The sequence below is a fragment of the Mirounga angustirostris genome, unplaced genomic scaffold (genome assembly GCF_029215605.1).
Source record: "Mirounga angustirostris isolate CCGP_5_RB_7025 unplaced genomic scaffold, mMirAng1.0.hap1 SCAF_1, whole genome shotgun sequence".
Lineage (NCBI taxonomy): Eukaryota > Metazoa > Chordata > Mammalia > Carnivora > Phocidae > Mirounga > Mirounga angustirostris.
The window spans coordinates 14,823,198-14,839,082 of NW_026991709.1; the positions used below are offsets into that span (position 1 = coordinate 14,823,198).

The following is a 15,885-nucleotide window of genomic DNA, read 5'->3' on the forward strand; positions in this document are numbered from 1 at the left end:
GCCTCATTCAATCAGTTGAGGGCCCTCAGAGCAAATACAAGGTTTCCTGAAGAAGGAATTTTCAAGGCTGCAGCATAGAAACCTTGCCCAAGTTTTCATCCTGCCATGTTATGGAATTCAGACTCAAGACTGCCACAACAGGACGAATTTCCAGCCTGCTGTCTTGTCTTGTAGATTTCAAACTTGTAAGCCCCACAACCACACAAGCTGATTTTAAAAAATAAATCTCTCTGCCTCTGTACGCCATATATATATACACACACACATATATATATGTACATATACTATCCATAAACACGCATGTACATATGATCTGTTCTGTTTCTCTGGAGAACTCTAACACACTCTCTAAGAAATAGATGACTTTCTTCATGTTTGCTGTAAGTATCCTTTCTAACCAAATTGATCATGTACTTCTTGAATCTTGCTTATACTTCACTAGGGAGGGAATGTGTCTTTTTCTTCCAAACCAGCCAAAGAACAACAGTTAAACAACAAAATGTGGTCATATGGAAACTCATTATGGAGGCTGAATTATCAGAAAGTGAATTTTACCTTAAAGTCATTGAATTTTGCAGTTGTCAGGACCTCCAGCAGCCATCTGGTCCTGCCTCTGATCTATGTAACAACCTAAAGTAAACTGCTGTCATTCTGTGTTGTCTCCATGATCATACACTAAAACTCACCTCTATCAGTATAAAAAATCAGATATTGCAATCCGTGGTTTCACCACTAGCATTTACTTGGTAAGTTTAGTAATATCTGATGCTGTAAACTATATCTGCACTTTGTTCAATTCCTAGTTAGACTGTGTTTCTGTTTTGTCTATGGTGCTGAATTCAAACAAACAAAACAATAAGGAACATTGAAGTTGAATGTAATACTAGACTCCCTTTTCAGTCCCCTAATTTTTTTTTCCTAGATTGTGCACATCTTTGAAAACTTTCAGGATGGGGATTTGAGAACTAAGGTTTGGAAACAGATGAGGAGTTGAGTATTTTCTAATTATTTTAGAAAAATCAGCCTGGTTTATCAACTGACAAGCAGACTGAAGATGGAACCTCCACCAGGTAAGTGATATAGCCAGAACCCAGGGAATGATCTTTACTTCAAATGCAAGGTGAAACCTATCACCACGTTTGCTTTAGTAAGCACAGCTAACAGAAGCCCTGAGAGCAAAATGAGGTAGAAAAGTGGACATGCATGTCTGCACAAAATGATGGAAAGGGGAGAACTAGGGCATCCATTCAACTGGAGCATGTATTCTGTTTTGAGGCAATCAAGTTTAATAAGATTCAAAAGATGTTTGGTTTCGTAAAATACTTTTAATAAAGAGATGCAATAAAATTTCATTTGAATGAACATCTGAGTGAGAACAGGTATATTATATTAACATGCAATAAAATTTCATTTGAATTAACATCTGAGTGAGAACAGGTATATTATATTAACATGTATTAATATCATGGCAGAAATGATTAACATGAAAACAAAACAAATGAGATAATACATGTGAGATTGTTGGTTTTATGTCTTCTGGATTCAGACTTTGCTCCAACTGGTATCATTGAACTTGCCTTGCTTTCTGGCCAGAGTGGCCCTTGCAATGGCTTATGCTGTCCATGTGGTCGTGAGACAGGTCACCACTATTTCTACCTTTTTTATAGCCCGAGCAGATTTATATGACTGCTGTTGCTGGATTCTGAGGTCACTTGCTGGGACACCATAGGTGAAATGGGAAAATTCCCTGGCAGATACACACTTATTATCCATAATAAGCTCAATCAAGAATAATGAGACATCCTGGATTGACCTATATCTATAAAAGAAATTGGTCCAGATACTGGACCCATTGTCCAGATGTCTAGATGTTACTTATGTGCACATCTAGGGTTTCTGTCAGGTATACACTTAGAGGTAGACTTGCTAGGTATTTTCAATTTCATTTTCATTTTGAAATGAAACAGCTCAATCAAGAATAATGAGACATCCTGGATTGCCCTATATCTATAAAAGAAATTAAAATGACAGTTAAAAACCTTACAAGAAAGCAAATTCCAAGCTGAGGTAGCTTCATTGGAAAATTATTCAAAATATTTGAAAAAAAATTCTACATAAAATATTTTGGAAAAGAGAAGTATAAACACTTCCCAACAAATTTTACAAGATCAACATTACCTTCGTAGAAAACTAGACATGGACACTATTATAAGAAAATCACAAACTAATACCCCTCATAAAATAGGCATTAAAAAAAAAAAACCACCTTAGAAAATATGTCAGTAAATCTAATCCAGTAATGTATTAAAAGTATAATACATCATGATCAAGGATGTTTTTCCCAGGAATGCAAAGTTGAGTTAATATTCAAAATCACCTACTGCAATTTATCACATCAACAGACTAAAAACTCAACTATACAATAATCTCAACAAATGCATGAAAAAGCATTTAGAAAAACTCAGCATGCATGCACTCATGGTAAAAACTCTCAGCAAACAAGATTTAGAAGAGAACTTACTCGGCCTAATAAGTGACATTTACAAAAGCATACTGGTAGCATCATAGTTAGTAAAGAAAGATGGAATGCTCAAGAACAAAGCAAGGATGTCTGCTTTGACCACTTCCATCCAGCATTGTACTGGAGGTTCTACTCAATAGGATGAGACCAAAAGAAAGGAGTCATACATATTTAAAGAAAGAAAGAATATTGTCTTTATTTGCAGGATGACATTATAGACTATACAGAAGACCTGAAATAATTCACAAAAATCTGCTAGAACTAATAAATGAGCTTCAGACACTTGCAGGATACAAAGCCATATAAAAAAAAAAAAAGTAATTCTATGTAAAAGTGATGAACAAATAGGAATTGAAATTTTAAAATACCATTTAAAATAGCACCAAACTTCACAAAGTACTTAGCTGTAAACCTAATAACATATATGTAGGATTTGTATAATGAAAACCATAACACATTGATGAGCGATATCAAAGAACGTTCAAATAAATGAAGAGATATGTCACGCTCATGAAACAAAGACTCTTAAGATTTCAATTCTCCCCCAATTGCATGCAGATTTGACATAATACAGATGAAAAAAACATATCAGGTTCTTTGTAGAAATTGGCAAACTCATTCTAAAATTTATATGGAAATGAAAAAGAACTCGTACAGGTAAATAATTTTGAAAATAAAGAACAAAGTTTGGGGGTTTACAATCTGATGTCAAGGCTTACTATAAAGCTATAGTCATTAAGGCATGGTAGTGTTGGGTAGACATGTACCTTAATGGAACAGAAGACTGACTCCAGAAATAAGTCTGTACATACATGACTTAGACAAAGTTGTCATGGTGATTCAGTAGGAAAAGGGCAATCTTTTCAACAAATGGTACTAGGATAATTGGATATCTATATGACAAAAAATAAAAAAATCCTTGACTCAAACTTTGTACCATATACCAAATTTTTTTTTGATAAATTGAACTTAATAAAAACTAAAAACATCTGCTCTCCAAAACACTTTGATAAAATGAAATGACAAGCCACAAGCCACAACCTTGAAGAAAATATTTGAAAAACACTATTTGATAGAAGCCTTGGATCTAGGATATACAAAGGACTCTTACAACTCAATTATGTAAAGAGAGACAACTCAAAAATGATAAAAAAAAAATTTAAATAGGTACCACTGAAGGACAGCCATGGAAGGCAAATAGCACATCAAAAGCTGCACACGATTATTGTCATTAGGAATATGAAAGCTAAAATCACGTGTGACACCACTACATGCCCCCTAGAGTAGGCAAAATAATAATGGATAATGGTAATGATAATAATAATATGCGTGGTGCTATTGAGGATTTGGAACAACTGCAACTTGCTGTTGGGAATGCAAAATGGAAAATAGTCTCACGGTGTTTTTGTAATGCTAAACGTGCAGTTACCATATCAACTAGCAATCCCACCACCAAATATTTATCTAGAAAGAACAAAACATATGTCTATGAAGAAACTTGCATGTAAATGGTTATGGCAGGTTAGTCCCTAATAGCCCCAAATTGGAAATCATCGAAATGTCCATAGGTGATGTGAGTGGATAGCATACATACAGTGAAATACCACATAGCAATGAAAAGGAAGGGGCTATTGGACCGTACAACAACATGGATGAATCTCAAAAGCAGTGTACTCTGTGAGGAAAACTAGCCACAAAAGCTGTGTAATGGACAGTTCCATTTACCGTGCATCTCAGAAAAGAAAAGACTACAAGGACAGAAATTCAGATATATGGTGGGAAGAGATTGACTCACAAGGAAACTTTAGGTGATAATGGAAATGTCCTGTATTTCCATTGCATCAGTGGTTACTTGACTGTATATGTTTGTCAAAACTCATTGAACTGTATGCCTAAAAGAGGTGAATTTCTTTATGTGTAAATTGTACCTCAATAGATCTGAGCTTAAAAAAGGTAGTCAAACAACTCAGTGGAGAAATATTTTTGCAACATATGAAAGACAAGGCAAGGGTGCCTGGGTGGCTCAGTCGATTAAGCATCCAACTCTTGATTTTGGCTCAGGTCACGATCTCAGGTTTGTGGGATCGAGCCCTGGGTCAGGCTCCTTGCTCAGCGCAGACTCTGAGAATTCTCTCTCACCTTCTCCCTCTGCCCCTCTCCCCACTGCTCTCTCTCTCTTTAAAATAAACAAATAAATCTTTTTTAAAAAGATAAAGGCATAAAATAAATAATACACAATTAAAAATTAATTTGAAAGGAGAAATTACTCTATAGAATAATTGATAAAAGGTAATAATAAAAGACTGAACTTGAAAGAGTCTGAGTTATATAACTAGCAAATAATGGAGTCAGGATTCAAGCCCAGCTGTTCTGGGTCCAAGGGCCATGCTCCCAATTACTACACTAAAATTGAAAATGAAATTGAAAATACCTAGCAAGTCTACCTCTAAGTGTATACCTGACAGAAACCCTAGATGTGCACATAAGTACAAGTATCTTCCTTGTCACATAATTTGTGATAGTGAGAAATCAAAAATAATGACATAGATCAATAAAATGTGTTATTATTATGGAAGAATTCTATACAGTAGTAACAAGAAACTAGATCTTCATATTATAATAGAGTGCTTGTTTGCAAAAACTCTGACAATGGGTCCAGTATCTGGCTTCGAATTCCATTTCTGTTACTTACTACCTGAGTGGCCATGGGCAAGAAACTCAACCTATTTGTCTCAGCTTCATCATCTCTAAAATAAGAACAATAGCAGTATGTACTGAATAGGATTATTATGAAGATTCAATGAGCTAATATTTGTAATAAAGTGCTTAGAACAGTGCCTGGCACTTAAAAGTGCCCCTGAAGTGATAATAGAACAATACCCAAATATATAACTATCAACATGGATATATTTTAAAAGTAATTTTAAAAAATTTTAAAAAATTAAAAAGTAATTTTTCATAAAAATACATTTACAAATATATGTGCAATAAGACTGCATTCTTACAACTTAAAACAATAATAGTGAAACAGGGGTGCTTGGGTGGCTCATTCAGGTAAGCATTGCACTCTTGATTTCAGCTCAGGTCATGATCTCAGGGTCCTGGGATCAAGCCCCGCATTGGGCTCCCTGCTGGGGAGTCTGCTTGAGGATTCTCTCTCTCTCCTTCTGCCCCTCTCCCACCATTCTCTCATTCTCTTTGAAATAAATAAATAAAATCTGAAATAATAATAATGATAACAAAACAACAAAGTACATACACTTATAAATATGTGTGCAGAAAATTTCCTGGAAGACTCCTTCAAACTGAAGGCATTAGTGGAAAGATAGGAAAGAACAGGAGACTGAGGTTGGCCCACTGAGGGATCATATCTGTAATGTTTTATTTCTTTAATTGAGCGAGAGAGAGAGATGAAATAAATATGACAAAATGGTAACAACTGAGAGTTTAGGTATTTCAGAAAACTGCTCTAGAGTTTGCTTTATCATTCTGTGTATTCTTTTTTTTTCCATTTTCTTTTTTTTTTAAAGATTTATTTATTTATTTGAGAGAGCAAGAATGAGAGAGAGTACATGAGAGGGGGGAGGTCAGAGGGAGAAGCAGGCTCCTCGCTGAGCAGGGAGCCCGATGCGGGACTCGATCCCGGGACTCCAGGATCATGACCTGAGCCGAAGGCAGTTGCTTAACCAACTGAGCCACCCAGGCGCCCTTTTTTCCATTTTCAAAATGAATTAGGCAAAGGCAAGTGTCAGAAGATGAGTGGATTCTGGGAGCAGAGTCTAGAAATCAGCTACACTGGCCTTTTCAATCAAGGTTATGGATGATGTGGTTCTGCAGACCTAAAACGGTCAGTTTGCAGCAGAAAGAGGCTGTTGTTATGTTAGAGGAGTGCCAGCACCCAGAGAGTCTAACAGGGCAGCAGGATGACCTCTGGGAAAGTAGCTGCTCATGGCTGACTTGCTTGGCGCCTGGGCCAGAAGCCAGAGCAGAGAGGTTGAATGCTTTCCCCTCCGTTCTTTCCCCGGAAATGGGTCTTTCAGCCCATACTTAGTGCTAACCTTTAACCGATAAATCACTCCCTAGGTGAGAGAATTTGGAAAGTAAAATCCTAGTAAGGAATAGCTGTTAGGAAGCAGAACCTTTGCAGATGGGGTGATAAAAGCCCCTTGTAGGTCTAGAGAAGGCAGTTTTTTTTTTTTTGTTTGTTTGTTTGTTTTTATATTTATTTATTTTTTATTCTTATGTTAATCCCCATACATTACATCATTAGTTTTAGATGAAGTGTTCCATGATTCATTGTTTGTGCATAACACCCAGTCCTCCATGCAGAATGTGCCCTCCTCAATACCCACCACCAGGCTAACCCATCCTCCCACCCCCCTCCCCTCTAGAACCCTGTTTGTTTTTCAGAGTCCATCCTCTCTCATGGTTCGTCTACCCCTCTGATTTCCCCTGCTTCATTCTTCCCCTCTCACTACCTTCTTCTTCTTCTTCTTTTTTTTTTCTTAACATATATTGCATTATTTGTTTCAGAGGTACAGAAATGAGATTCAACAGTCTTGCACAATTCACAGCGCTTACCAGAGCACATACCCTCCCCAGTGTCTATCACCCAGTCACCCCATCCCTCCCACCCCACCCCCCACTCCAACAACACTTAGTTTGTTTCCTGCGATTAAGAATTCCTCATATCAGTGAGATCATATGATACAAGTCAAATAGAGAAGGCAGTTTTGAGAATATAAGAGAAAAGTGAAGACGAAAGATAAAGGTACCTGCTGGAATATATGGATTTCTGCTGTTTCTACTAATATTCACTCGGTTTGAAAGGTATTCAAAAATTTCTGAAAACATTGCAAAAGGGGATTGTCAGCTTGAAGACAGAACTACATTAATGTGATGACCTGGAAAAATAATCAATACTCAAGTAATTCAGATCATAAAGTTACTTGTGGCTACTGAGTCCTCTAATGCTGGTTTATTCTATGTAGTATTGGTATTTCTCCATTTCAAAAAAAATTGCAATATAGCATTTTTCTTCTGACATACCCAGACAGTGATTTTTTTTTCTTAAAAACTTTACCTGTGTTTGTAGAGTATACAGAGTGTTTTATTACTTCCAGGATCCACTTCTCAACTATTAAAACCACTCTAGTTTTGTTTTGCTTTTTCTTCCTTTCAGAGGGACACATTTATTAGCATTTATGAGTTATTCACTAGTATCTGTACAAAGTGCACGAATGACTAATGAAAAGTGTTCACCTAATTAGCAATGGGTGTGGACGATATTAATTGGAATTGACTTACTCCCGAGTTATTTTCATGTTAATTCCCAGGCATGGGGAGCTAACCTGGAGAAGCAAGAACTTCTGGATATTAGAAAGCCTTTTTTATTTATCTATTTATTTTTACCAGAATCAACTATGAATAGGAAGAGAGAAATACTGTGGATTCTAAAGGAGTTAAAGGCTGGCATTTTAAGGAATCCCATGTGTTGGGGATGGCACATACTTCTTTAGTAAATTTAATAGGTGTCCATTCATAAAGCATAACTTATTTTACTTCAGTGAATCAGAGTGATGGCTTAAGTATTGCACAAGGGCTCTTCATGTGATGCATGCCACACTTTGGATTCTGCTTGGGAGAGATAATCATAAAACAAAGTAACTAAGTGCTCCGAAGCAGCGTGCTTTGGAATTCAGCAAGTTAATTTTCAGGTAGTTAAGGAGCTTTCTTTTCAATGACAATTGTAAATGCCATTCCCCTTAGTTAAACCAAATAAAATGTCAGATTCTAAAGAAGAAAAATGGGCACAAACCAGATAAGAAGAAACCCTTTTTCTTCTTCTTCCTTTTTTTTTTTTTTCATTAATCTAAGTATGGGTTATCCAAATTCTTTTCTCTTTCTTGGGCTAGAAGGTAAAATATACTTTAAATGCATAAAGATCAGTGTTGCATGGACATCTATTGTTGAACATTATTCAGTGCAAATATTCTTAGGAGAGGTAAATAAGGCTTTATTAGGCTTTTATATCTTAGTATAAATAAGCTTAATAGATTCTTTTCTGCGACAAGTTAAAGTTAAATTTGCTTTTATATTTGCAGAGTATTTGGATCTTGACTCTGCATAAGGAGACCGTAGTTCAAGCTTCTATCTTTCCTAGCCCTTAGGAGGCATTTACTGAACCTCTCCAAGACATAATTTTTCAATGTGTGGGTTGACCACAGATATTAAAGACCCATGTAGCTCTAATACTTCAAGTTAGTTGCTTCAAAAAATGTTAGATGTTAATTCCTGAAATATAATTTGAGATATAAATTAGTAACTGCAACTAGGAATATGTCACTTCACCAAGAAATAAGGCAAAAAAACCCCCCAAAACAAAAAAACTATGAGTTGGGTTAGGACATAAGCAAAGAATAAGCCTGCTGCAAGATAGGCTTCTCAGAAAATACATGCAAAAATTCAATTCTAGCAAACACTTCTACTTAAAACCTCACTCAAAGGGTTGTGTTTATTGTTTCTAGAGGAGCATCTTCTAAGGAAGCATTTTAGGCTTCCATTCCCTTTAAGGAAGTCCATTGGCATGGTCAACAAGAATGATATCCATAACCCTTAATTCCAGTGGTAAGCTCAAGACATGAGAAAATCAAGTGTATCACAGAAAAGGCAGGCTGAGTGCTTTGCCAATGAAGCCACAATTTAATTAAGCTAAATTAGTAGATATCAGTAATTACATGGATTAATTCAAATAGAAAAAGAGTAAAAGGTTTGACTGATAGATTGTTGAGTCTGCTGAGCATAATTATTATTTGGAGAAATCCATTGTTATATGCTTATGAAGAAAAGGACAAAGTATGTTGAGTAGTAACCACTGATGGTCCTGATAGTCTCGCAGAAGTGAAGGAAAAGTTCATGCAAGTCCATTTGGTGGGACAAGGACTCATAGCCCACGTGGATAAAAAAGGGAAGGGTATTTGGAAGTGTGATGATGTATAACCTCAAAGGTCAAATCACAGAGAATTCCTGGAGAAAGAAACTGAGTAGCTTCTTCCAAAGTGTATCAGAGTGATTGAAGCACAATTACCTGTGTGAAGATGTGATAAATTAGAGTTAAGCAATAACCTAGAGAGGCATTCTTGCATAAAGTGACAAGCAAGGAGGAGGGAGCATCTGGATGGTGACACACCCACTTCTAAGAGTATATATAACTTGGAGTCCAGACCATGGCATTGAAACTCAGAGCATCTCTTCACTGTCACTCAGCCAAACTCACATCTCCTGCCAACATGTCCTACAGCTACTGCTCTGGAAACAACTCCTCCCACTCCTTTGGGGCATACCTGCGCTCCCCAAGCTCCTCCTGTCACTCTTCCTTCCCCAGCAACCTGGTCTACCACACTGACCTACGCTCTCCCAGCACCTGCCAGCTGGGCTCCTTCCTCCCCAGTGGCTCTCAGGACACCTTCTGTAAGCCCACCAGCTGCCAGACATCCCGTGTGGTGTCCAGCCCCTGCCAGACGTCCTACCACCGCCTGAGGACCTCCATGCTCTCCAGTCCTTGCCAGACGACTCGCTCTGGGTCTGTGGGCATTGAGTCCAGCAGCTGCCCTTCCCTGGGCTATGGATCCAGAAGCTGCTACTCACTGGGCTGTGGATCCCAGGGCTCCAGATCCAGGAGTTATGGAGTCTGTGGCTTCCCTTCTCTGGGCTATGGATCCAGATTCTGGCATCCAACCTACTTGGCTTCTAGGAGCTGCCAGTCTCCTTGTTACAGGCCAACCTATAGATCAGCCTTCTGTAGACCAACTTGTTGAGTTTCCAGACCCTTTGAGCAAAATATCTCAGTCTCTACATAGAGCTCCTATCAGTAATGTTAGCTAAACACCTCTCACCTCCAGCTCTTCACCCTTTGTCTGGCATCAAGTACCAGCTGATAGACTAGTTTCTTTAGACAGTGAAATTAATGAATGACCAAAATATTAAGTGCGTACCTATAATTTTGAACAATTGACTCAGAATTACATAAATTCTTTTTACAAAATGTATGGAAATTCAGTTTTGTTTGACCTAATAAATCCATTGGCTCTTGTATCTGATATGTTCTCATTGTTCTTTATTGATTTTCAAAGTCTGATTTGTGATCTATCTTTGGGGCTCCAGACCCTCAGAATACTTTCCTTAGGAAATAGGTTTGGATTTCTGTAGGAAATGGCAGCAGGCCTGGTATCTAGTGAAATTCTCTGGGCAGTTTACTGACTAAGAGCTAATAAGTGTGCATGTCTTCCAAAGCTGGTAGGATTTTTATTATTGAGAGTATGCCCATATAAAGTCAACATTCTCATCACATTTTCAGTGAGGACATCGTATGCTTATTTGGTTTTGAGTTTACATTTTCAAAATAGTATTGAATTAGAATTTGTCCAGAGATGTTAACCGGGTGAAAAAGCATTTAGAAAATATATAAATTATTTGAATGAATCTGATATATTGACATGAAAAACAGAAAATATGAAGTGTTAGGGTTTGGAGGACATGATGATTGTCTTTAAATATATAGAAATATGGGTTATTCAGTGGTGTGTACTTGTGTGTGTGTGTGTGTGTAAGAGGGAGACAGATAAACAGAGTCTTAAAGTTTAAAAAATTGTGAGGAATGGAAAAAGTTATAGGGAGAAATATTTTGGCTTATTATAAAAAAATATAAATTTATGAGTTATAAGTTTACAAAATTATTATGACCTGGGTACTTTGAGGCTATTCAGTTTCTCAACAAGTAGAAGATGAATCATCCCATGTTTGTTTGTTTGTCTTATGACTTCTGCCTTGAATTGGAGGTAAGATTAGATAACTTTCGGTGTTCTGAATCTTATAACCCATGTAGGTATTCTTGGGATCCACTGCTCATTTGTGGTAGTGAAAAGTGGACACATCCTTGTAGGACACTATGCAGATCTGAGGCAGGACACCCTTTGTGTTTATTTTTAATATGAGCAAGTTTTTGTCTCAGAGCCTAAATGTAGTGTTAAAATTCAGTTAAAACTTTTTCATAACATATTTAGTGACAACTCATCATGAATGGGAGAAATCACCGACAAAGATTTACCACTTACTGCAATCATGTGCCATGAGTGTTTATTGATTTGTCTTCCCTGATACTTTTTCCTCAAGCTTTTTCTAATAGAAGCTGAGAAAAGAGAGCTCCTTTTCTCTTATATCCAAGAAAATAATGGGCTAAGTATGGATGCATGGGAACCAGGTCTACTGTGCACAGAAATGTGCCCAAGAGACAGAAAATAGAGGAATAGAGAAGAGGGAAATAGAAGTTTCTGGTGACACGGGAGCCTCTGGTTTCCATTATCCCTTAAGCCAGCTTTACTAGCCCCTCATGTACTTTGATTATATGGGCCAATAAAGTCTTCTTTTGGTTTAAACTAATTAAAATAATTAAAATAAAATTTAAGATTTCTGTTACATTCAAAGAGTTATAATTAATAAAAATGTGTCATCTAGGTGCAGAGTTACTCATTGATTTTGGTGTAAAGAAACACTTCAGAATTTTATTAGTAAGACAAAAAGATTCTGTGAGTCTGAACTATTACCATTAGCAGTGAGGGTGGACTACTATTCCCTTCTTAAAATGATGTGGAATGAGTAAAATGCAGACTAAAGAAAGCATTTGGGAAAGCAAACTCAAGAGGGTCACAGTAGTATGGCCAGTGAGAGTCTTGGGGACACAGTCAGCAAACCTAGTAGAACTAGAAGCTTCTACCTTCAAGCAAGGAAGGCATGGGGCCAAATAAGGAGTGATGAGTACACATAATGTTTAAAACTGAGAACAACCCCAAGATGGAAGGAAGAGGTATCCAGTGACATAGAGGGTCTAGTTCTGGAATGACTTGGAGATTTATCCCCACTATAATGGAATCTTTGAGGTGAGAGGCCAAAGACTGAGACGGAGGGTCAAAGGAGAGGAGAGGAAATGCATACATTGGCATACTTTTAATATGTAAGCTTTTCCAAGTATAACATGAAGATTCAGATTTCAGGGAGCAGACATGATGAATACCCTTTGCATCCTTCATTCTCTGCATTGTGATTTTCTCAGTATCTCACCACTGCTAGTTTCCATTTTCCACTTTTCTTCTCTCACCCCTCTGCTTTTCTTTTCTATCTGCCCCCCATATATCCATCTCTCTCTCATATATCCATCTCTCTCCCTCAATCTCTCTCTCAACCTCTCCATCTCTCTCTCTCTCTCCCCGCCTCATATCTCCATCTCTCTCTCTCTCCTTCCCTCCCTCCTTCTCTCCCTCCCTCCATGATTTTTTCACCTTTTATGTGCACTCTGCTTTTTTCCACATCCACCTTCTGGTGTCTTATTGAGTCTGGGCACCAGGTAACATTGGTCGATGTTTAATGGATGATGGTGACAGGGTGTAATAGAAGGCAGGGGTCTGTTGTTGGCTAAGAAGAAGCTAGGAGTGAAGAGGGGCATTTGTCTCTCAAGCTCAGTCTGCTCATTCATAACTACCCCACTTCTAATGCCTTTACTACATTAGGTGACGTCAGCTCCTTGCTCTGAATTCAGCTCACTAAATATATTTTGAACTTTAACTTCGCATTACAGTTCTTTTGTGAAAAATGCTGGCAACTTAGAAAAGACAAAGACTTTTCCTTGTAAAGAGCTAGTTCACATGTAGTGGAAGAGACAAACTTCCTCCCATTATCTTGGTGTAAAGGGTGAGTGTAAGGGGATGCCAAGGGAGCCTCAGGAAGAGGTAACTGCATGAGCAATGGTATAATCACCTGGGAGAATATTGTGTGGGGTTCAAGGAGGAAAACTTCAAGCTCATTTTTTTTTTAAGATTTTATTTACTTATTTGACAGAGAGAGACATAGTGAGAGCAGAAACACAAGCAGGGGGAGTAGGAGAGGGAGAAGCAGGCTTCCCGCGGAGCAGGGAGCCTGATGTGGGACTCGATCCCAGGATCCTGGGATCATGACCTGAGCTGAAGGCAGACGCTTAACGACTGAGCCACCCAGGTGCCCACCTCAAGCTCATTTTATTAAACTCTGAAATCTGGGCACAAGAAGATAAGAGATTACATAATAATAAAAAGTGAGCTGGTGCAACCCTACAAGTCCAGAAATAGAAAGATGCTTGAGGAAGCCTGAGCCTCTTGTCTGGAGTGACGAGATGTCACTGATAAAAAACAACCTTCATATTTGATATGCGGGAATGGTTCTTTGGGCTCATGTTATTCTTGGGAAGTAAAATTAATGTGCTTATTTATGTGACTGGGGACTCATTCAGTTGCAATTAACAATCTAATAAAATGCTAACACACACAGGGTAGAGTTCAGGGATGCAAACTATAACTTGAGAGGCACTGCACTCTGAATTAAGGAAACATGAGTTGCTTCTCAAGTTCAAGATACTTTATGCAGCTATTCAACAGGAAATCATACCTCTCACCATGTCTTACTTACTGCTGCTCCAGGAGTTCCCCTTACTGCCCCCTTAGGGGTTTTCTGATTTCCTAGTGTTCTGCTGTGTCTGTTCTCATCCCACTGATTTGCTTTAATGCAGCATCTCATTCTTAAGGGGACACCCACCGTCAAAATTGTGCAAAGGACTGCCTTCTTAAAGGATACACCTCAGGCTTCCGTTCACTCACCCAAGCCCCAGTCCTAGAGTGTGTTTACCTCCACTCCCTAATTACCATGTATGTTGATGGCCACATGCAGGCCAGACAAGAACCGTTGCTTTCTGCAGGCTCCACCACATTGCTGACATGGAGTCTTGGGTCTAGGGACATAATAATTGCCACTTCTCGGTTGTGGACCCTGTTTTTGCCACCCACCTTATCTGCTTCTGTAAATTTTTTGTGTATTTTGCCAACCAGTCTGTATATATAAATTACTCATCAAACTGCTGCTTGATCATATTTTTCATGCACAGACTGCACAAGCTTCTGGTGCTGTTGAACCCTCTCTACACAATCAAGATTGTCACCTAATGAGTATTCCCTTATTGGACTATGGCCTTTTCCTGGATAAACTGTACCTGTTCTAAGATACCCCTTGTAATTGGACCAGCAACCATCTACCTAGAGAAAAATAGCCTTTGCTCATCAAAGGCTATTTGATTCACCCATTAAAAATTATTAAATCTTAGTAATGTTACATTTCAAGGCTTATCCTTTACAATGAAGTAGATCTTTATAGGCAAGTAGAAAATAATGAAGAAAAATGAGATTGTAGAGATTTAACTTACTGGAACCAAAATTGTGCACTCTATTATTTTTCATTAGTGTGTGTGGTCTGGTATATCTTTTGGATGCTCTAGGTTTTAAAGAAATACTGATATTTTTGTTAAATAGACACTAAATTTCCACCTTAGAAGAATGTTGCTATATTTAAGATTACTATTGGTAGACTAGGCTTTTGAAATCTTGTAATTTTCCTTTCCTTTTATGGCACCATGGACAGGGAAATAAAGCAAATAAACATGTGGGACTTGGGTTCTATTGCTGGTCCTCTTATTAACCAGACTTTGATTTTATATTCATCACCTCACTTCTCTGGGTACTGTCTTCCATATATGTAAAATGAGATAGTCCTTGATAATCTGTGATCTCTAAGATTTCCTTCAGCATTATAGGCCTATTTATATTATATGATAGCAGTGTCATGTGGGGGGTGGGCTGTTAATGCACCCACTACAGTTTAGATTCTTCTTTGTGGCCTGGAGGGAGAAACAGAAGGCTAATGTGTAAAATGGGATGCGATACAAAACCTAATAGTATTAAGAGATAACTTTTCAAATAGTAGAATCATGATTCTCATGTAAATAAAAAACAAACACAAATGAAATATCTTATTGAACCCATTAATAGATGAGAAAACCATTGGAAAGTTACAAATGGCTGGAAGGAGGATTCAAGGGACACAGTTATGTAGGCTGTCAGAAATGCTGAAATGAATTTACAAAGATCGGTGCAAAGGGGTCGCTCTATGGAGTGAAAATCAGTGGCACTGGACAGAAATCATTTTCATTTCTATGGACAGGAATCATTTGCATTATTATCAATTTTCTACAACAAAACAGATCAAAAGCAATAAAAAGTGCAGATACCCTGAAAGGTGAGCGAGACAGGCCACACAGTAATTCATTCCCAGGTCCCCTAATTCAAAGTCTTTCAAGACTTCTGACAACAGTATGTGAAATCAGAAATGTCAATTGTAAAACATATTAAAACATGTAATACATGTGAACCATGTTTTTTTGCTTTAATATAGAAAACAAGAAAAGGTATTACATACACTATACATGGAAAGATCTACTCTTTCAACTTAGG

At 37.7% G+C, this 15,885-nt stretch overlaps 1 protein-coding gene across 1 annotated transcript; it reads left to right on the forward strand.

Annotated features, from left to right (window-relative positions):
• Nucleotides 1–9,810: 9,810 nt before the first annotated feature.
• Nucleotides 9,811–10,471, forward strand: LOC123834464 (keratin-associated protein 13-2-like). The gene has a single exon (XM_045863603.2). The coding sequence runs from the start codon at nucleotides 9,811–9,813 to the stop codon at nucleotides 10,336–10,338; it is 528 nt and encodes a 175-aa protein (XP_045719559.1). The 3' UTR covers nucleotides 10,339–10,471.
• Nucleotides 10,472–15,885: the final 5,414 nt, after the last annotated feature.